Genomic DNA, 22,624 nt, shown 5'->3' with positions numbered 1-22,624 from the left:
GGTGGCGAACCTTTTTATGTGCACGTGCCAAAAATTTACAAATCAAGTTGCTGATGTGCCGAGCAGTTTTTAGTTTTTTGAACAATTAATAGAAAATTAGTTAATTAATTTATAATATTATATAATATTTTATAAATAATTATTTATAATTTTATAAATAATATTTTATTTTATTTATAACATTTATTTATATATAAATTTATAATATTATTCAGTGTAAAATTGTTTATTGTATTATTAAATTGATTTTAATGATGTCAGTTTGAAAAAAAAAAACGGTAGTGAGAAAAATATTTATGCATTTTAACTCACCATATAAGTCAGCTGAGCAGGGGAAGCAGGAGAAGGATGTCAACTTGTCGGCGAAATGTTTACCGTATTTACTCGAATATAACTTGCCCTCGCGTATAACTCGCATCCCTGATTTTACTTTACAAAAAAAGACATTAAAAAGTTTTGCATATACCTTGCATACGAAAAATGTTTAAACATGTTTACGTCGAAGCGATAGTAACTCGCTCCCCCGTGATAACAACGCGCCCTCCCCAACAGCCATTATACTGCAGATGCAAGAAAAACAAATAGTTTTATTGTATCACTGAATAAGGTACAGAGGCTTTTGAAGTCTGTGTAATATATTTTTCAACAAATAGTGTGATTCATTAGTTAGCGCCGTTTTTATTCCAGCTGTTTCTAATTGCACTATGATTGTCCCTTCCCAAAGAAACTACGCTGTGTAGACTCAAGCAAAACCATATGTTGCACTGAAACCCAATATCTAACTAAAAACTATTGTCCAATTTTTCAATTACATGAAATAAGTGTTTGTTTTATTGCATTTGAAGCTCTCAATGTCATTATGATAGATCGCAAAGGCTAACTTCATATAAAATTCTACCATGAATTGAAACATGCCATATAATTAAGGTGACCATAAATCCTTTATTTAAGAGGACAGTACTTTATTTCACTGCTCTGTCCTTTAGATTTAGTCCAGTGGTACCTGGACATAGGAACTGAATTCGTTCCTGACCGCGGTTCGTATCTCGAAACACAAAATTTTCCATTATATCTTATGGGAAATCAATTAATCCATTCCCAGATTCAAAAATTTTTAAAAATCCAAAAAAAAAAAAAAACTATTCTCAACTAAATGAAGAAAATGCAAAGAAATGGAGGAGTGAGAATGAGCATTTTTACACTATAAATATGCATTTTGTATACCATTACATATTAATTTTTATTGATGAAATCTTTGTTTTTACATGATTAGTATGAAAATCATCTTCCATTAAATTGTAAAAAAAAATCAAGTTTCTTGTGGCTGGTTTTGTGGTTCACGAATTTTCGATTTCTTGTCATTAGTTGCCTCTTATTTTTGTCTCTTAGGTGAATGGAGGTTTAAAAAACCTTCCAACGTTGACTGAATCTGTTGTTTCCTTAACACCCTTCAAAAGTGATTAAGGACATTGTCATTGGAGATATTGGTGGCTCTAGAAACAACACCTTGATTTGGATGCCACTTGTTAACCAATAACCAATTCTTGCAATTCACCCCAGTGCTGCAAGATTTTTTTTACTTCACTTGTTGGAATTGCTCCCTTTCTGTTGCTGTCTTCTTCGTAATCTGAAGACATTTGCTTTTCCTCCTCATCCCTTTCTTTTTCCTGCTCTCTTCTTAACTCCTGTAGCTCTTCACTGGTCAGCTCAACATTGTGATCCTCTACGTCTGCTTCATCAACTTCTCAATGCATGGTCTTGCAAAGGGAGACAACTGTATGTACAATGTCAATTTCGTTTTCAGGTCCTTCCAATGCAGTTCCTCGGACACGGTCAAGCCATAACTTTTTCCAGGTTGATTTTAGAGTTCTCACAGAAATTGAATCACTTCAATATTCTCACAGAATATTGAAGTGATTCGTCCAGAATTCCCTGAGGGTTAATTCTGGAAGAATCACTTCAATATTCTTTGTCCATTATAAGAAGAACTTTCTAAGGCAGACCCTTTTCTTGTAGATACCGTTTCACTGTGGAAGCAAAGACCTCTGTCATCCGCTCACAGAAGAATTGCCTGGTTACCCAGGTTCTACTGTTACCTCTCCAAATAATGCTGAGTTTATGCCTGTTAACTTTCTGCTTTTTAAATAGTTAACTTTCTGCTTTTTAAATATTTTCAAACCAACACAGATTTTATGTTCACCACTGGCATTGGAACAAAAAAGCAAAGTTAGTTTGTGTTTCATTGGCTTATGTCCTGGCAATGCCATTTCCTCCTTAGTGATGAACGTTCTCTTAGGCATTTTCTTCCAGAAAAGCCCATTTTCACCGCAGTTGAAAACTTGTTCTGGTCTGTAACTTTCTGACTCCATCAGTTTCTGAAATTCCTTCGCGAACCTTTCAGCGGCTTCTTTGTCAGCACTAGCACCTTCTCCATGTCTAACACCACTATGGATACCGGTTCTATTCTTGAATTTCTCAAACCATCCTTTGCTAGCTTTAAACTCTTCGCCGATGTCTTTGCTACCGCTAGTGGATAGCAAGTTCTGAGAAAGATCTTTGTAAATAGTTTGAGCTTGTAAACAGATCATGTTTTGAGATACACTATCTCCTTTCAGTTGCACGTCATTAATCCAGACGAGTAGTAAAGTTTCCATTTCTTACATAACTTTATTTCTTCGAGATGACACGATAGATACTCCTTTGGCAACATCCAGTTCCTTATAAAAATCTGCTTTCTTGACAATTGTAGCTAGGGTGGATTTGGACAAGTCATTCTGCTTACACAAATCACTTTGCCTGATTCCTTTCTCATATTTTTCCACAATCTCTTTCTTAATTTCTATTGTGATTTTCTTTTTCTCTTCTTTCTTAGTTTTCTTTGGCCCCATGTTGAAAATAATATGCTAACCAGCGAAATGACGATTAATAAATATGTTTATCTTGGCAGTCTTATATCTAGTAACCTCAACAATATGGAAACAGTAAAACACAGGCTAAACCTAGGTTGGACCAACATGAATAAACTATACAAAATATGGAAAAATAAAAAATCCCAACGAGTCTAAAATTAAAATTATATAAAACAATTATTATCCCAACGGCTACTTATGCTTCAGAAGCTTGGAGATTAACTCAACAACAATCAAGAAACTTCAAGCATTTGAAATGAAAGGCCTCAGAAAAATTAATAACACCCACTGGATGCAACACAAGACTAATGATCAAGTCAGAACAGATTTAGACTTCCCAGATAATATAATAGACACAATCATTAAGCATCAACTGAGATGGTTTGGTCATATTCAGAGAATGGCCCCCTCATAGACTCCCATATTTGAATGGATATATCGGAAGAAAAAGACCTAGAAGCAGACCAAGAAGTACTTGGATAAAGTTGCTGAAAGAACATTCACATCTACCCAGCTATAGAGTCATGACTGAGATGGCTAAAGATCGCGATAAGTGGAGAACCTTTCTTCTTAGTGGACTCAACCCGTTACCAATCGGATGAGATGATATTCAGAAAATAAACGTTAAGCTACAATAAAATATGTCACTTATAAAAACAAATAGATACAGTACGTTTGTTTACACAAATACCGAAATAGATACACAAAAAAGCAAATACGTGCAGCGTTCGTCGTATTTCAGATAAATACGACGTAGTAACAACAATCGTTACACTAGAGACTGTTCAGCGCGCGCTCAGCTAAACGTGCATAAAAAGTTAAAAAAAAGTATATGTAAATCAGGGTTGTTCATTTGAAAAGAAAAGCATCACGTTTCGTATCTAGAGATCAAAATAGGATATAAAAAAAGTTTGTATCTCGAAAAGTTCGTAAGTCGAGGTACCACTGTAACTGGAACAGCTGTTTCGTGGAAATGGAAGTATTTGAATGGGTCCTACTGCGGGAAATCCTTTTGCGGGAGAAGATCGAGGAAGGTGTTTTGTTCATTTCCAGTCACTGGAATTTAAATATAAATGACGGCAAACTATTTGAAGTTTCGTATATTAAACCTCATGTCACCAGTGAAAAGATAGAAGAATGGCGACAAAATGACGAGTACTGTCCACGTAGATGGGTTGAAAATTTTAAATATTTCACAGATAAACATGTATCTTTTAAAAACATTGATTTTTGTTTATGTCTCCCTGGATCTAATGCCCCCACTAAACGAGTATTTTCATGAAGAATATATGGACCTGTGAGGAAACCCAATTAAAAATCGAAACATTGAAAGCATTCGTTTATACCAAATGCAACTTTGACATGAATTGTATAGTTTTATGAATTTTTAAAACACAAACCTGATTTATTAAAAAAAAGTTCATTCTTGTGAAAAGTATCAAATTAAATTTTTTTAAGTAATAATATCATTGTATAAAATGCTATGTATATGCTTATATTTTACAATAAACGTTATAAAGCTTTTTAGTTTTAGTGAAACAAATAAACGCAACCGGTTTTTTTTTATTATTTATTTATTATGAAACATTTTCTGATTTGTTCTTTATTTTGTCCAAAAAAAAAATGGTCACTGTATATATAATGCATGTGTGAGTTCGCCTGCCAGCTCAGAAGCAAACAAGCAGGAATAAAATTCAACGAAGGGTTGAAACTTTGTGTGAGTTGAGCCCTCCGGTAATGAGAAGTTCCGTAGGAACGATAAACGACACCCCATCGTGAATGTGTTAAAACTAAGAAATATATAGTGAATGTTGTTATGACAGTTTCAGATGTTATGGAATTCAGTTGAAAAGAATTAGCATTTCGTGCCCCAAAGACAAAGGCAACCGACTCAACACTTGTCGGTTGCCTTTGTCTTTGGGGCACGTGATCTTTCGTTAATACCGCACCAATCATATGCACGTCTTCATAGCTGCTCTCTAAACAAAATTTAACTTGTACGTATTGTAATAATTATTGTAATAGTAATAATTTTGCTGGCACAATCGTTGACTTGCCAGCAAAATTCTCAGACGTGCCACCTCTGGCACGCGTGAGAATATAATCACCTATACCATAGGTTCGGCATCTATGGTATAGGTGATTAACAAGTATTTACTTATATGGATTAATGGTCTGTTATCTAAAATGACGAGGAGAGAGAGTATATTGCACTCGCCGTTCCGGTTGGCCGAGTAGTTAGCGTAATCGCTTTCCAACTAACAGGTCACGGGTTCAAATCCCGTCGTGGGTATGGATGTTTGTGATTGTCTTTAGGTGGGGGATAAATTTCATCGCTATGGGAATCCACCTCTCCGCGTATTAGAGGCCTGAGGTGACTGAAAAATTTCCACGTGTGGTCACTAGAGAAGGGTGTCTGGACTATGCAAGATAGATTTAAAAAAATGAATTAATTAAAAAAGCAGAAAAAAAAATCCTTAGCCCACCCAAGGTACGAATGTACTATAGGTTTAGTAGTAACCTTTCGTGGGTAGTAAGCACATTAAAAAAACATTATCAAGGGCCTGTGTTCGCTCTTTTTTTGTATGTTGTGTGTGAGCAGGGGAAAAGCATCAGTTATCATTTCCATTTTATAAAATGGTCCTCCTCTCCTTGACAGGATTCGAATCCGGGTTTTCCAAGGACTTGTTAGGAACAGTAATGACAGTTTATTATTATAGAACGCTACCGTTAATATATAGAATTAATTCATTTATGTGATGTAGCTGAAATCTATAAAAAAAAAAAAAAACTTTTGTAAATATATTATTCATGCTGTTCATGCATTATATAATATATTGGTCATTTCCTTAGTATAATGTTATTTAAGACGTAGTGTCGTAAAATGTCTAATAGCTCGCACTTGCAAAAAATTTAAAACTATCTCAAGGTTATTTTCCTTGACACTTAAATCAGAAATAAAAAAAATTAAATCCCATAAATATCAATGGAGTTTTTTTTCCCCCATTGATAAATAAATTTTAAGATTTCATTAGCTATGAAATGGAAAATAAGGAAAATTGCTTTACTAACCTGTTCTGGTCCATCTTCAGTATATAAATCTTCGCGCATGGTGTTCCATATCTGCTCTGCGCGTTGTTTGAAAGCTTTCTTGGTTTCCTTGTTCGCCATCTGAAGTAAAAATACGAGGATGAAGTTTATAAAAAAATTACATATATACAATGGCCTTTATCACAACATTGAACAGATATAAAATTTCATTCTGTATTGCACATTCTATTTTTTTATTTTATTTTATACATTATTTTTATTTTTGTACATGTTTCCTATGCCATACAATTATTATTATTTTTTTTTTTTTTACTTACGAAAGCAGTTAATATTCAAGTTCACCAGCTGAAGAAAAGAAATGAAGTTCTAATTCGACTGAGCCTGGAGCACATGCGACTCGTATAGCGAGATTATTTAGTAAAAAAATATTTAGAGGCATGAGAAAGTTATAAGTGTCACGTTTTTGAAGTTTTATTAATGTATAGTGGTCAAAATCGGGAAGAGTGGATTTTGTTTTTAATTAAAAAATTCAAATATTTTATATTTTTTGAGTTTTATACTTGTCTGAATCAACAGATGTTCTGTGTTATCATCACTCATCCACCAGCAAAATGATATTTGTAGATAAGAAGTTATTACGAGTTTCGGAGACAAAAAGCCCAGAAGTCAATGACTGGCAATTAAAACTAAAGATTGACAACAAAGAATGATGAACATTCCAGTGGGAAATGAAAATAAATAGCGAAATTAATGAATGAAATAAACAGAATAAAATAAACAATTCGGAACCAGTACTGTCAAAAAAAAAAAAAAAAAAAGCGACAATTTCAAATATCAAGATATAGTCTTTTCCTTCTGATAATTTTAGTTTATTTGTTTTGTCCATGAGAAAATATGGAAATAAATAATTTGTTTTGTATTACTATTATCTTACTTTAACTGACTTTGAGTTCCGTTTGTCTTATCATGGCTTCTTTAATTTCGTATTATGTAACGATTGCATTTTCCAGCCCTTGATATAATATTTTTATTAAATAAAAAGGAAAGAACGAGATATTGCGTTGATTTATTGCAGAGGAAGAATATCCTGAAGAAAATAATAATTCCTCTACCCCCCCCCCCCCATCCCCTGACTATTTTGAAAATAGGCTGCTGGTCGCTTGTCTTTTACCTTCATTGAAGTTAAGAGTACAGTATTCCTGTTTCGTGCTGTTCGATAAGAAGCGATGCTCCAAATCACGGGGGCGCCTATGTGCAAAACTTTAGTTCGCACCCCCTATCCCCCCTCCAATAAAAAAAATCACTTTAAAGAAACGTTTTTTTAAAAGTATTTCCTCCTCTTCGGCGCCTTCACTATCCTGGCGCCTGTGTGCGTCGCACACATTGCACATATGACCGGCGCGTCCCTGCTCTAAATCTTAATAGTATTGTTTTTATGTACTCGTGGGTAACCTACGGTAGATTTGCTGGGATGGTATTAAAAATGTGTGAAAAAAAAAAAAAAAAACTGACCTGCATCAAATATCGATTAACTGTAGAATCTATTGATTTTTTTTTTTTTTTTTTTTTTTTTCCGTTTTGCAATTAGACTAGAACCTATAAGGATAATGTCAAGAATACCTCAAGAATATGCAAGCCCGCAGTACATGTAACTCCTCGGTTATCATAAGAACTGAAATAAAGTGCTTACACAATGCAACACCGAGTAACCTCTGCTCTACTTTTTTTTTTAAATCAAGAGTTTTTAAAATTTAATAATTAGATTTTCTTTAGTAATAATATCTAAATTTCAAAATATTAGCAATACGAAAGTATTAGTGATCACATGGTTTTCAAAAAGATGAAGATGCACAGAAAAAAGGTCCGGAGCCGATTGACTTAAGGTGGTTTCTGGTCTCTGGAATGCTGAGTATGAAGACAGATTGAGAAAATGCAATTTGCAGAAATTGGTGGATAGGACGAGGAGGAGAGGGGATATGATCGAGACAAAAGCTGTTAAGAGGTTATTACTAGATTAATGTTGGGGAGGTTTTGCATAGAATGGGTGAATACAGGGAAAGAACAGAAGTTAATCCCTGTATAAGGAGAGTGTGAGCAAGGGGGTAAGGAGCAGGTTTTTTGAATGGAGAGTGGCGAGTGAGTGGAATGCACTGCCCGAGTGTTGAGTATACTGTACGCCCACAGATACGAGACCCTTCGACACTTCTGCGCATGTCAAAAGAAGGAGAATCCATTTCGATAATAGGGTAATCAATCCGAATTGTAGGATGAGATGTTGATTATTACGCGTCCGAAAATTAACTCCTCTTTTATGATCATTGTAGTTTTTAAAGTGGTAACTATTTTGCTTGTCTAACAGTTGGAAATTTTTACGTATAAAGCACGTGATTTCGCGTGTTGGTGACCAATTCGTACATCGGCGTTATTTCTTTCTCCCCTTCAACATGAATTGACTCTTCTTGGCAGACTGCCAACGACGGCTCTCGCTTCTGTGGTCGGACAGTATCAATGTAGTATAGCTTGCAACTGGTAATCTTTTCATCCAAAAAAAACACAACCTTACACTTTGTCACATTAAACTGATAGTCCATGCTGTCAGTTTATATAAACCATCCAGTTTTACATAATCGGCAAATAACTGAATATTTCCCATAAAATAATTTTACTATATCATTTGAACAGCAGTAGCCGAATATAGAGCATTGAGGTACATAGATAGTTCCACGCCTTCTCCTAGACTTTTCTCCTCCATAAACTACTCTCTGATGTCTATCAATTAGTCATCCACTTATCAACATTATCGGCTTCATATCCAAACCCATTTGCACCAATTTATGTAACAGACTTTCGTCTAGTATCCCGTCAAATCTGTTACAAATACTAGCACATACTCGTATAGCCAATCCCCCCTATTCAATTCAGCTGTCACTTAATTTGTGGTGATTAATATTTATTTGTATAACGAATAAAATTTATTCATGGATTCGGAGCAATGAATAAAATTTATCCATTTCTATAAAATTTATTTATACATTTGTTTACGAATTTATGTCACCGACGTAGATCGAGTAGAAAAGTTAGTGAGGCATGAAGGTGAATAAAAGATGTGACGCCTTTTTTTTTTTTTTAATACTGTACTGCTACTTACCAGTAAACAAAACAAAACCACCAAAAACAATATCAACAAAAACTGAACACGAAAGTTTTGACACTTTCAGAATGCTTGTATAACCTTGTACAGCTAATAAAACTAACACTATTTGAGACAATTGGAGTTAGAGATTACGAAGGTTGCGGCAGTTGTCTGTATACTCTCCTCCTAGAATGAAACCGAAAAGCATTAATAGTCTTGGGTCAGCTTTCAGTAATGACTAAAGACGAAGATTGAATGCCTACCAATCTTCAAAAAGTAAGTTAGGGCTAAATAACCTCGTCTACTCCCATGGAGGATTAAAAGGCACAGGTGTTGCTCCACTGCTGTTAATCCTTGGTAGGATTAACAGCAGTGGAACAATTTTCCGCTATGAAATGCATATTAGCTTTCTTTAGTTTTTGTATATAACCGTCAGAGAAAATAACTTCTCACAATAACAATAATCGCATATCATCGGTGATATATGAAATCGTATATCACGGATTTCAAAGCTGTGAATGAATTCACCAATCAAATAACAAATTTTCCGTTTTCTCCATTAAATTATTTCATAAAGACTTTCTGAGATCTAAGATAAAGTGGTTTATATATCCCTGATTACCTGGAGGTCCATGTTAATAATGATGATGATGATGATGATATAAAATGATATTTGCATTCTCCGTTGCTTTCAAAACACTCTCTCCAATTGGATTTCTGTTATTTCGATGCCATGATTCAATAATAATGCTCGGGAATTCACGATTCAGTTCTTTTTCCTAAAGGGCAGGAATAGTGAATGATTTCTTATAATAAGTTTCATAGAACTTCGTGAATTTCCCCAGTCGTTTTTACAGATCAATATGATAAATTTTTGTCCATATTCTTGCCTCGCACACTCCAACTATTACTTTATTCAACTTAACAGTAAATCACAGAACACTCCAGCGAATTTTGAAGCGTATTAAAAATTTGTGTAGCCGTCTTCAAAAATTATCAATTTATCGTCTAATTCAATGATTTTCAACATTTTTCATAATATGGCACGCCTAGACTAATTATTAAAATTCTGCGGCACACTAAAAAATACATTCTTTTAATTTTTTTGACGATCTTACAAAAAATACGCATCATTTTGATTGATTTACACACACGAGATATTAATAATAGTAATTACTTATCCTTTTTGCTCCAAAAAAATATTAAACTATATTTTTGACAATTTGAGTAGAAAAACAATACTCAAAATTATTTAAAATTTTTTTATTGATTTTCACAATTTTTTTTTTATTGATTTTACAAATTAATATATAATATCCATGTTAAAGAAATACTATTGAATAAAATTAAGTTAATGAAAAAAAAAACAATAAAAGAACTCTTACTAGTTATCTTAAAAATAAGAGAATTAAATGAAGTTATTTGGGAACACACTTATCAAAAGATTAAAGCTAATTAAAACACAATTTAAACCGATTCACAAACCATAAGTTTCGTAAAATATAAGGGAGCTTCACTAATAAATAAATGCGCAAATTACGACATTATTTCTTTCTATTAATTTGTTTCCACAAATCTTGCGCACACTAGTTGAAAATCGCTGGTCTAATTAGCTATCGATGAAATATAAGGCAGTAATTTTTCCCCTCTTTCCGCTACTTAAAATAGTGTTGAATAAATAGGTCATTTTGTTTTTATTTTGCCGTTTTATAAACAGGTTTGTAGGCTTCAACCAGTGGAACTTTACAAGGCTTCCCCCCCCCCCCCCTCCAGCCAGTGTTAAAATTAGCCGATCATTGGCGCAGGTAAATAAAGTTTCTCTCTACCAGCTAAAAGTTCTGTTTTTAATTCCACAACTCGTTAAAACGGACAATGAAATACATATCCGAGTACACACAAATACATACTACTTTAGGGTTAAGAACATCTCTTATTTAGCAGAGCGTGGCAACGAACTCATCCGACTGCTTGTCACTTGTATATAAAAATCTGTGGAGAGAAATGACGTTCATGGATTGATTTATTTATAGAATTATTTTATTTCATTTCATTTAATTATATATTGAATTTAGATTAGCATGCTTAGTTGGCCATTGTATAGCGTACCCGCAAGCAACAGGCCGTGAGTATGAATACTATTCCTGGCATGAATGTTTCCGAATATCTTCAGGTGTACATGAATGCTATCAACCATTGAGACGACAACTCTATTTATTGGAGCCTTGAAGTGATTAGAAGGATTATCTGATCCTTATCCAGCCAACGTTACTAATGTGGATGAGATTCACATTAAAAAAATAGACTGTCTAAAATCAGTCAAGCTACAAATAAATGATTGTTTCGGGAAAATTACCATTAACATATCGTATTTCAGAAATGTTTAACTCATACACAATAATTTGTTAAATTACTAATTAAAATATCCTATTCACTAGTAATGTTCTAACTGTTCACAATTAACTTACGTTTTTTTCTCTCAAATCGGAAAAACAATCAAAGAATAAAAATTTCCTCTAATAACTGATTTTCTCCAGGGACCCTTTGATTCTATTGTAAAGCGTAGAATTTTGAAATAAAAATAGAAAATCAAATACGAAGATTAGTATTCAGGGGAAAGACCTTTTCCCACCTCTAAATTTTCACCTGTCAATTCAAACGGCTGTATACATCATTCTACACTAGATGGCGCGTAACATTCCTTGGAATTATTTCATTATTATTTTTATTGTTGTTATTGTTATTAGCAGAGCATTATCAAAGTTTGGGGAAATAAAAAAAAAAATCAGCGTTTATAAAATGTGCAATATTCAAATTCCAAGAATAATATTATTGGGAATAAACTTTATATATAATCCGTTTCATATTTAAAACTGAAAAGCATATCAAGCATAATACATCTATGGCATAACATATACATGAAATTTGGCATAACACATCTATTGCATTTACTAAAACATTTCTTATGTAAATTTTGATATCAATTTCTCCATTTCTACCAAGTTACAAAAGTTTGTTGAAAACATCTAGTGAATTAATACTTTACTGCTATTGAATGAAGAAAGAAAGAAATATACGGGATGTTGGTATCACGGTGAATCTGTTAATTTCTGATGAACCATGAACCATCTAGTATCATACATAAACATTAGTTTTGTTCTCTTTTAATTTTTGGATGTTGGATTTGGATGTATGGCTCCAAATCGACGAGGCGTAAGTAATTACAGGTCTTATTATCATCTGGTAGAATAATAGTTTATTTCTTGCATTTAGTTTGCTACGTCGGTTAATCGAAGGTAAAATTGAGCGATACCTTTGGATACTTTCGTTATTTTATTTTATTTAGCGTATGATGATACAACGGCTGTGAGGCCATTTTTACAAGGAAGTAAGGCACCATCTGAATCCCCCTAATTTTATCCGGACTCAGGACTGGCATAGCTGACGAATCAGGGCCTATGGCTGGGTCTTAGGTCTTAGGTATTATCACTGTAATCCGCGGTGTTCACGAGGCCGGTTTGCCTGTTCTGGGGGACGAAAAACCCGAGTTTCCGGATGAAAAAACCCTTACTTCCGTATGAGACCGGCTAACTCACCTTTCATCGAAGGAGACCAGATAAAGTTCCTCACGTCACGAACGGGAATCGAATCCAGGTCTTTCCGACCATATGAGTTACACGTGACTAGTGAATCGTAGTCCTTTGTCTAATTATACCTAGGTATTTTGTTTCTGTTTGCCATGAGATTTTAGTAGGCTAGCATCCCCAATAGGATGCTAGCCTACTGGGGAACAGTATGGCTGAAGTTTTTTGTGAGTTTACTTGAAGTCTCTATTCGAGGGACCATTTTTCCAAAGTAGTGATGCTATCTTGGAGTCTTTCAGTTACTAGGCAAGAACGAAGAGATCGTGTTAGTATAGCTGCGTTATCTGCATATGGTCGTCGTAGGATTTTGAGGGATATCTGTCATGTGGATAGAGAATAAAATCAGAGCCAATAAGGAGCCTTATGTGACTCCAGCTATTATTTTGCACTGAGTGGAATTTATATCATTAAGTTTGACCTGGATTTTCGTATCACCGAGATATGATTTAATTAATCGTATCATACTTGTTGGAATATTTGCTTTAACAAACCTATAAAGAAGTCTTTGATGCCAAAGTTTGTCAAAAGCCTTCGCAACCTCCAGGAATACAGCACTGGTATGTTGTTTTCAGCTGTATCCTGTAGTAATACATTCAACGATATTCTATGAATTTGCTGAACTGGGCTGTGATTGCGTCGGAAACCAAATTGTTCATTTGGTATGATGTTTAATTTATCTCTTGTTTCTTGCAATCTGGAGCGGATACTTTTTTCTGCAATTTTCCCTTGATTGGATAATAAACTGATGGACAGGTAGTTATGAGGGCACTGTAGATCATTTCCTGATTTATGTATTGGAATAATATCTGAAGTTTTCACCGGTGGAGGAAATGCAATCTTAGTATTGCATTTATGGTATTGACAAGGTGCATTACAGCTTTGCGCGGAAAGAAGTTTGATTGTTTTGTTAGTGACCCCATCCGGACCTGCTGCTTTTCTGTTATTAAGATATTTGATGATACTAGTTATTTCAGTTGGAGAAATGAGACTAATCGCTTCCAGGCTGCTTATGGATTGTCTTAAGGTGCGTCTGACATACTGGTTAACCTTGTGAACATGGTTGATATTTATGTTTTTATATACTGGACTGCACTGCTTTTCAAGATTGCTGACAAAAAACAGCTTTATCTGCATCTGTAAATGCAATTCCCTGTCAGCCTGGGATGGAGGAGGGGAGATTTGCGTGTGATACGGAGAGTTTTTTTAAATAAGAAATTTGCATACTGAGTGGTCTTGAGGACTGAACCATGTGAGTTTTTCTTTAGTTTTTGAGAGATTCTCAAAAACTTAATTATTACGTTTGTTTAGGATTTTTCGATCTTGTGGAGCTCTTGTGTTGTGATATCTTTTCCGGGCTTTATTCTTATCTCTGATTAAATGCATAATGTCATATAACTACCATACAAACTTAATGAAGCACAATATATTCGTTCAGGCTTCCAGTTCAGCGACGCATCAATATATTCCAAGTTATTGTGCGCGCGCGCGCGCGCGTGTGTGTGTGTGTGTGTGTGTGTGTGTGTGTGTGTGTGTGTGTGTGTGTGTGTGTGTGTGTGTGTGTGTGTGTGTGTGTGTGTGTGTGTGTGTGTGTGTGTGTGTGTGTACGTGCGTGCGTGCGTGCGAACTTCTCAATCATAGATTTCGTAGCTTCGCAACACAGCATAAAAAAATAATAACCAACTGGTGTCATCCTCAGATAAGCTTACATGTAAGCTTCGAGGATGAAAGCAGAGAAATTAGTTCTCATCCAAGATGTATCAATGTAACCAAATGCATGTAATGTACGTATCACATGTAAACCAATGTATGTATTATATGTAAACAAATGTATGTAATGTAAGTATCATATGTAAACAAATGTAAGTAATGTATCATATGTAATCAAATGTATGTAATGTATGTAATAACTGTAACTAAAGTATGCAATAAAGAATGATTATATCCATTGATATTGTATATATAGAGTGTAAAATTGCAAAGAAACATCTGTAATAATCATCATTATATTATAATAATATACGTTGTAAACAGTTATTATTGTTATTATTATTTAAAAAAACTTTATGTACGAGAAAGTATTTCTTATGCATAATTGTGTTCATATAATGTATGTAATTTATCTGAGAAATAATAAAAATGTTAAAAAAATTATTATATTATTATTATTATTATTATTATTATTATTATTACCTCCATTGAACCCAAGAACTCGTCACTATTACGGATGGGTTAGTGCTTTTCTCCACAGGGAGAGTATACAGACATCTTATCATTAATATTTTGATTAATTGGATGATTAACTAAAATATTTCATTAAAATTCCTAAACCTTCTGAGGTTATTATGTGTTAATGAGTAATAACGTGGTTAAGAACAAAACAACCACAAATACTTCTAATAGACTGTTGATAAAATATAATAATCATTATTCAGTGTTTATGAGGATGTAATTTACTTGCTGATTCTTAAACATGGTTTTCATATAGGATAATATCCTGAAAAACATCTCATACTTGAAAAAGTGATATAATAATCGGTTCATGTGAATTTCTTGAGCAGCTAGAGATAAATCTTGGCGTAAACAGCATATGGAAAGCATATGTTCTTTAGAACAAAGAACAAAATGACATGGAATGAAAGAGGATGATGAGAAGGTGGTTTAATAAGTTTAAAGCTGAACTTTGTATATGGTGATCAACAAAAGCTCATGTTTTACATACTTAGTAGAAAAATTACGCTGAAGAAGTCCGTACGAAGATGCCTAGAGATAAAGTATAATGAATGGTACATTGGAACCAGCTGGCATTGGCTCGGGCTTGCTGACTGTTAAATTTTCAAGAATTTTCCGAGCATTCGACAATGGTATAAGATGTAGAGTGGCACTCACCTCAGTCTACAATAGCTCTCTGTATTCTGGTTATTAGCTAAGCTTTTACATGACGACACGAAAAATCCAAGCGGGGCGCGCTTTTTTGGCATCTTTGTGTTTTCTTTCCACCAGCCATCTTTCCTACTGGGCTACTGTGTAGGGAATATCTTTGCCAGCAATTTTATGTTTTCAACAAACGTCTGTTCAAACGTAGAAACTCAAACAATTCACGTTTCTAGAATTATAGTGAACATAATAAGATTATATTCTGATAATGGAGTTCATTTATACTTGTGTAAATGGAGTTCATTTACACAAGACCACCGCGTGTTTTTTATTTCAATTTTATTTATTTATTTATTTTATTTTAGTGATCTGGTTGGTAAAAATTTATGAGCACGTCCTTGGGTTTAATCCAGAAAGATCATTATGGCATCTATGAGAAAGTGACCGAAAGTCTATGAGAGGAGTCATCTATTAAGTTGATATCATAAGAAGATTTTAGGTTAAACAGATCTAAGATTTCTACAATATTAATTTTGTACGGAAGAGAATTATTATTATTATTACCTCCATGTAACCCAAGAACTCGTCACGCATAGCTCTCAGCACCACCCAACACACTACATACTCCGCCATCCAAATTATCGCATCGACCACCAACTGATATATGATAGATAGCATAATTCATGAATGATGAATTATGCTATCTATCAATCACTAATAGTACTTTTGTCAACATTTGTGTATGCTGTGTTGTGTTCTCTGGCCCTGTATACAAGATAAAGGAGAGAAAGGAAGAAGAAAAAAATAAGTTTCCATATAAACATTACTCTTGTCATGATGGAAATTGTATTGAGGTCTATTTCAATTGAAGGACGCATTGTCCGCCGTTCTTCCTCCTGCGCTACGGAGGCATTTATAGCACCGTCACTAATAGTACATAATACTGACACGAATCGAAGAGGTCATAAACAACTTTTTTGAAGGATGAGGAAACAATGGTTAGGATGTGTTTCTAACCTGAAAGGCTAAAGTTTAAGTCAGTTCAAGAAATTTGATCTTGACTGGAATCTGAAGATTATCTGAATAACAATGAGTGAAGCGAGATCTTTCTTAAGAAAAATATAAGGCTATTTCCACCCTAACTCCCCTTTCCTGGAGCTGATAGTAATTAAAATACTTATTGAAAAAGAGAGCCAAAAAGGCTTCACTTCGGCAATGCAGAATTATTCAAATTAAGTGGATATTGAATCCAACATTATTTCATAGCCGAATATATAGAAACTACAAGAGTTTCATGCCGAATATAGAGACTATAAAAGTTTCGGCGGATACAAGCGTATGCCAACCTTTCATGACAGGGCAACTCGTAGTAAAGGTGCAGCAAGCTCCGATCACTGGCCTTAGTATTTTCCCATAATGTAAAACACATCTCCTAGGAGATGTATGATGTTATACATCACTTGTTTTTATTTTTGGACCTTCCTCCCATAATGTATAACATCATACATATCCTAGATGTGTTTTATATTATGGGAAAATACTAAGGACAGTGATCGGAGCTTGCTGCACCTTTACTACGAGTTGCCCTGTCATGAAAGGTTGGCATACGCTTGTATCCGCCGAAACATTTATAGTCTCTATATTCGGCATGAAACTCTTGTAGTTTCTATATATTTGGCTATGAAATAATGTTGGATTCAATATCCACTTAATTTGAATTAAAATACTTATTTTGTCAAAGTTCTAAGGGGACCTTGAGGATTGCAAGAAATCACTATATTCCAAATTTGATATAAATCGGTTAATGAGATCTGTAGATGTGTGTGCATTAATGGTTTTTCCCTCTCATTTGAAATTCTTAGGGGAGCCTAAGCAACATTACAAAGTATTTAATAAATTTGTTAGAAATCGGTTGGACAAACTTGCAATACTTTATAACGGCGCTGTAGTTAGGAATTCAATTAAGGATTTGGTTGTCTACAAATATTATTATTTACATGCATACCATTATGCAATAACAAGTGTTATTTTTATACTGAAATTAAATTTTTCAAAACATTCTACATTTTATCTAAAATCACCAAATAACTAACATTTTCAATTTTAGGAATGACAAAAGCAAGCAAGATTTAAGTTTCAGATCGTATGTTTTGAACAGCATCATGTTGATAACTCAATAATTTCCCAATGTCTAATGTCCAAGACTTGTTGCTAGATCTTTGGTGGTGGACTTAAAAATGAAAGCATTTTGTAATTAACTAATGCTTGCTCGAACATTTGTTGCCACACTACCAGCAAAACGTGAAAGATTTTCACAGCACAAAGTCATAAGTTTGCGATTTCGCCCAAATATTCCATATTTAGATTTCATTCACAACATTGAAAAGAACACCAGTCATCTGTCTAGTATTGAAGCTAATAGACTTCGTTTTGAAATCTATGATGTCCAACAATCAGAATCGAATATTCCATCAGAATTAAAAGTCCCGAATTCCTTAAGACGAAATAATAACATAGTTATCACCAAAGCTGATAAAGGTAATACCACTGTATTCATAGATGCTAAGAATATAAAGAATGAATTTATTGCTTCGTGATCAACATGCTTACTCCCAGCTTAATAATGATCCTACCAAAAGTCAGCTAAAAAAATCCACAAGTTATTGGATGAAACAACAACCATAGATCAAAAAACCATCAAAAGACTCAAAACATATACCACGCAAGACCTCCTAGAATATACGATTCACCAAAACTACATAAAAATAACTGTCCACTTAGAACTATTGTGGATTCTACAGGTAGTCCCACGTACAAAATATCAAGATTTCTGCCTAACCTTCTCCATCCCCTCATTGGCCACTCAGCTTCTTTGATAAAAAATTCCATAGCATTTCACAACAGAATAAAAAAAAACATTAAACTAGCAGACACAGACATGTTAGTAAGCGTGATATTGTCTCTCTTTTCACCTATATTCTTTTTCAGGTTATCTTGGAAGTAAAGAAATATACTACGGGCCGTACCGCTTCTGAGGGTAGCGGGATATTAGTTACTATGGCAACGGTCGTCGGATACCACGTAATAGAAAGTTGCATTTTCCAAAAATAAGTTCCCTGTAACAACTTAATAGTGTGAAATATATAATTCTATCATTGGCAAGTAAGTAAGTAGTAAAATAATTATAGACAAAGTACCGCACGATGTGATAAAGTAAAAAAGTTAACGACTATTTAATGTAGCGGAAGCCTAGAGTACGAATGGTAAGAAAAGCGGAAATGTAGCTTATTCCACTACTTCCAAGATAACCTGACAAAGAGCATAGAGGAAAGAATTTTTGCTCTTGACCCAAAACCAACAATTTTACTACTGGACGTTGATGGCATCTTTGCAGTTTGAGTCACACAGAACTATAACTCTACTAATTTCTACAAAAAATGAACACCCTACATTCTCGTATCAAGTTCACACTAGGAAAAAAGCATCATCAACAGGTACTTCCTTTCTTAATGTACACATAAACAAGATAGATCAATTTCCACTTCTGTCCTCCTAAAACCAACTTTTTCAGGTCGTTATATCCACAATACATCAGCTCACCATCCATCTCAAAAATATGGCATCATAAAATTTTTAGTATCCAGAGACACAAGATTTTTTTCTTCTGAACAATCTCTAAAAGCAGAATTTGAAATTATCAAAGAAACAGTCTTACTAAATGGATATAATCCAATAATAACATAATTACCACTCTCCTTCAAATCACCCTAGAGAAGAAGAACCCACAGGATACATATATTAAAGGCATCTCTGAACGTGTAGCAAAAAATGAAAATATGAAAAAATATCAACTCATTGCTACCTATAAACCCATCAACCAAATTCACAACTTGCTACCTTCTCTAAAAGATAAACGCTCACCAATGATGCTACCTGGCATATACGAAGTGCCATGTTCGTATAACTTGGATTACTGTGGATCTGTCTTATCAAACCTCACAAATCTGGCCTTGCACAACACGGAATCGAAAACGCTAACCATCAGTATCCAGTGGCAAAGTGTTAAACTGCTACATATATTTACATAAACCTGAACGTTTATATAAAGAAAATGCTGAAGCCTTACTTCATAGACCTAATCTTAATCGGAACGACTGTCTCACTATTTTAAAAATTTGAGAAATTGTTATTCTCAATTGTATTAAATAAATTTATCTGTTATATTTTAATTTAATTTAATTAGTTATCATTTTAGTGCATCAGGTTTAACCCATGAACACACGCGTGTATAAGGTTCCAATTTAAGCATGTGTATAAAATATCCCACGTACTGTTTTCTGAATTCAGTTCCTATCGTTGTGCGATAATTGTACTGATGATGTTTTATGATACATAAGACGAAATATTTACATAATAAAAAGCTATTTACTGTAGCATATGTGTCACTCTATAGTAAGGGAAAGTGGACAGTAGCATTTTGTGTAGATGGAGGATTAAGTATATAAATATGGTGAGTTTTGTGGAATGCAGCGCCCCCCGCGATGATTTCTTGGAGCCCTTCGAATGTCCGAATGTCGCATAATAATAATTTTTTTTTAAAAAAACATTTTATTATGTCTCAGTATAAATTACATACAATAATAATATTTACAATATTTACAATAAGGATTATACAGAATTTTTGAATTTAGAATATACATAATAATAATAATAATAATAATAATAATAATAATAATAATAAAATTTATTTATTTTATTTATTTATTTATTATTATTTTTTTTATGTCTCAGATGAATTGCATACATAGTTGCTGTAGTAATTATATATATATATAATATTTATAACGCATTACAATTGTGCATAACAGATACTTGCAAGTTAATAATTTTCATCCTCGAAGCTTAGCAGAGCTTATCTGAGGAAGATAATAGATGATAGAGGGTGGTGGTTTCACGGTTATGTTCCTATACTGGTCACAAGCCAGGTGTTGATTTTACTGTTTGTTGGTACGTGCTTGGAAGACTTCGACTGCTATTACAGTTTAACTTTTTTTTTTTTTTTTTTTTTTTTTTTGTGCAAATAGGGTTGGATTTAGACATGGTGTGTTTGTTTCTTTGTGTTCTTGTAGTGATAGTTTTTGAGAGGGGGGGGGGGTTGTCATAGGTTTGTGTATGTGTGTGCATGTGTGGTAGCGGAGAGAGAAACAGGAATTGCTCTAATTTTCATTCTCGCTATAATATTTATATATTACTACGTACCTGACATGATAAACGTTTGTTTATCATGTCAGGTACGTAGAAGTTTCGGGTGGCTTTACCGTATGTGATTGTTGTACTTATATGTTATGTAGTTTGTTGACTGTGGCCTTGTTATTTGATATGTTGTTCTGGTTACTGTATATGTTGGGCTGTAGTAGTGTTTTAACATGACTGTGTAGTGGCATAAATGTTTCACCTTAAATATTTTGTGTTTTGTGCGTGCTTCCTGCATAAGAGTGGGTTGTTCCCAGAATATCAGTTTTATCATTTTATCTTGCAACCATTGTAGCCTGTTAAGTCTGTAGCCTGTGCAGAATGCGTATGATGTGATTGTGTATCTTAAAATGTTTTCGCATAATGCTTTATAGATTAGTATTTTTATGTGGGTTGGGGAAATGTCTTTTAATCTGTATAGTTTGCTTGCTATTATCCTAAGCTTTTTATGTAGGTAGTTTGTATGGCTATTCCAACTTTGATCAGCATCGAAGTGAAGTCCAAGATAGCGTGTTGTTTTCACCTGTGTGATGGTTGTGATTTTAGGTTTTGCACTTTGTATACAGGAGGATGAATGTTTTATAGTGAGATATTTAGTTTCTATGGGCAGGGTTTGGGAGTTTTTGAATATCATTAGCTTTGTTTTTCCAGGGTTTATATATATGCCATTTTGGGTTAAACAGTTAGTGATTTGATTGATGTCGTGTTGCATATTTTTGTAAGCGATATTTGCATTGTTGTGAATGGATACTATGGCCGTGTCGTCTGCATACTGGAAGATTTTACTTTTTAGGGGGAGTTGGCTTATGTCGTGTGTGTATATGTTAAATAGAATGGGAGATAGGACAGCTCCTTGCGGTACTCCACAGGTTACATGTACCTCTTTGCTGTATGCTGATCCTATACATGTGATGTGCTTTCTGTTTTTCGTGTATGCTTTAAACCACTGGAGTAGACGACCTCCAATTCCGATATGGGTAAGTTTCGTTAACAAGGTTTTATGTGTTAGTGTGTCAAATGCTTTTGTTTGCGTTTAATATCAGGTCAATGAATACCACTAATGTTATTCTGTTTTTATCCAATGCAGCGTTTATTAGATCTGTGAAATCTTCCAGGAGTGTTGCTGTTCCTTTATTTTTTTGAAAGCCATATTGTGTTTTGGGTATGATTTGAAATTTTTCAACGTATGTGGAGAGTTTCTGATGTACAATGCGCTCAATGATTTGGTTGATTACAGGCAGCGTGGCGATAGGTCTGTAATTACTTATTATGTTTCTTTTTCCCTGTTTGTGTATGGGTGTGATTAATGCAGTCTTCAGTGTTTCAGGTATGTGTCCCATTTCGAAGATTTTATTTAAAAGTTTTTGTATAACTGGAAGTAGGTTGGTTGAGTGTTTCTTGATGTCTTTTGGTCTGATTCCGTCTATCCCCGGTCCTTTGTTAGGATTAATTTGTTGAATTGCCAGTGATAGTTCTTTTGTTACTGTGGGGAACCACATCGACTGGGTTGCTTGTGGACCTAGTGGAGAATGTTCATTTGTGTGAGGTAAGGTTGTTTCTTGTAGCTTTTGGACAGAGTTCACGAAGTGCTGATTAAAGTTGTTTGCCAACTGTTTGAGGGATTTGGGATCGCAGGCAAAGCTGTGTTTATTGTTTCTGAGGCAGTGGGTCTGTGTATATTGTCCAGCATTTCATTAATCAGGTGCCAGGTTTCCTTTATGTCATTCTGAGCTGTTGTTAATTTGTTGCTGTAATAGTTTCTT

The 22,624-nt window shown here is 34.1% G+C and overlaps 1 protein-coding gene across 1 annotated transcript in view; it reads right to left on the bottom strand.

Moving 5' to 3' along the window:
- The window catches only part of LOC150097664 (uncharacterized), a 55,973-nt gene extending 49,953 nt beyond the window's left edge, over nt 1-6,020 (bottom strand). Inside the window, exon 1 of the mRNA XM_090406970.1 lies at nt 5,982-6,020. Coding sequence (XP_090263096.1) covers nt 5,982-6,020 — 39 coding nt within the window. The remainder of the gene's footprint in view (nt 1-5,981) is intronic.
- Nucleotides 6,021-22,624: the final 16,604 nt, after the last annotated feature.

The sequence above is a fragment of the Typopeltis vanoorti genome, chromosome 17 (genome assembly GCF_054136105.1).
Source record: "Typopeltis vanoorti isolate ZY-2024b chromosome 17, IOZ_Tvanoo_1.0, whole genome shotgun sequence".
Classification (NCBI taxonomy): Eukaryota; Metazoa; Arthropoda; class Arachnida; order Uropygi; family Thelyphonidae; genus Typopeltis; species Typopeltis vanoorti.
Note: the sequence above shows the minus strand (reverse complement) of the source record. Positions and strands in the feature narration are given on the sequence as shown.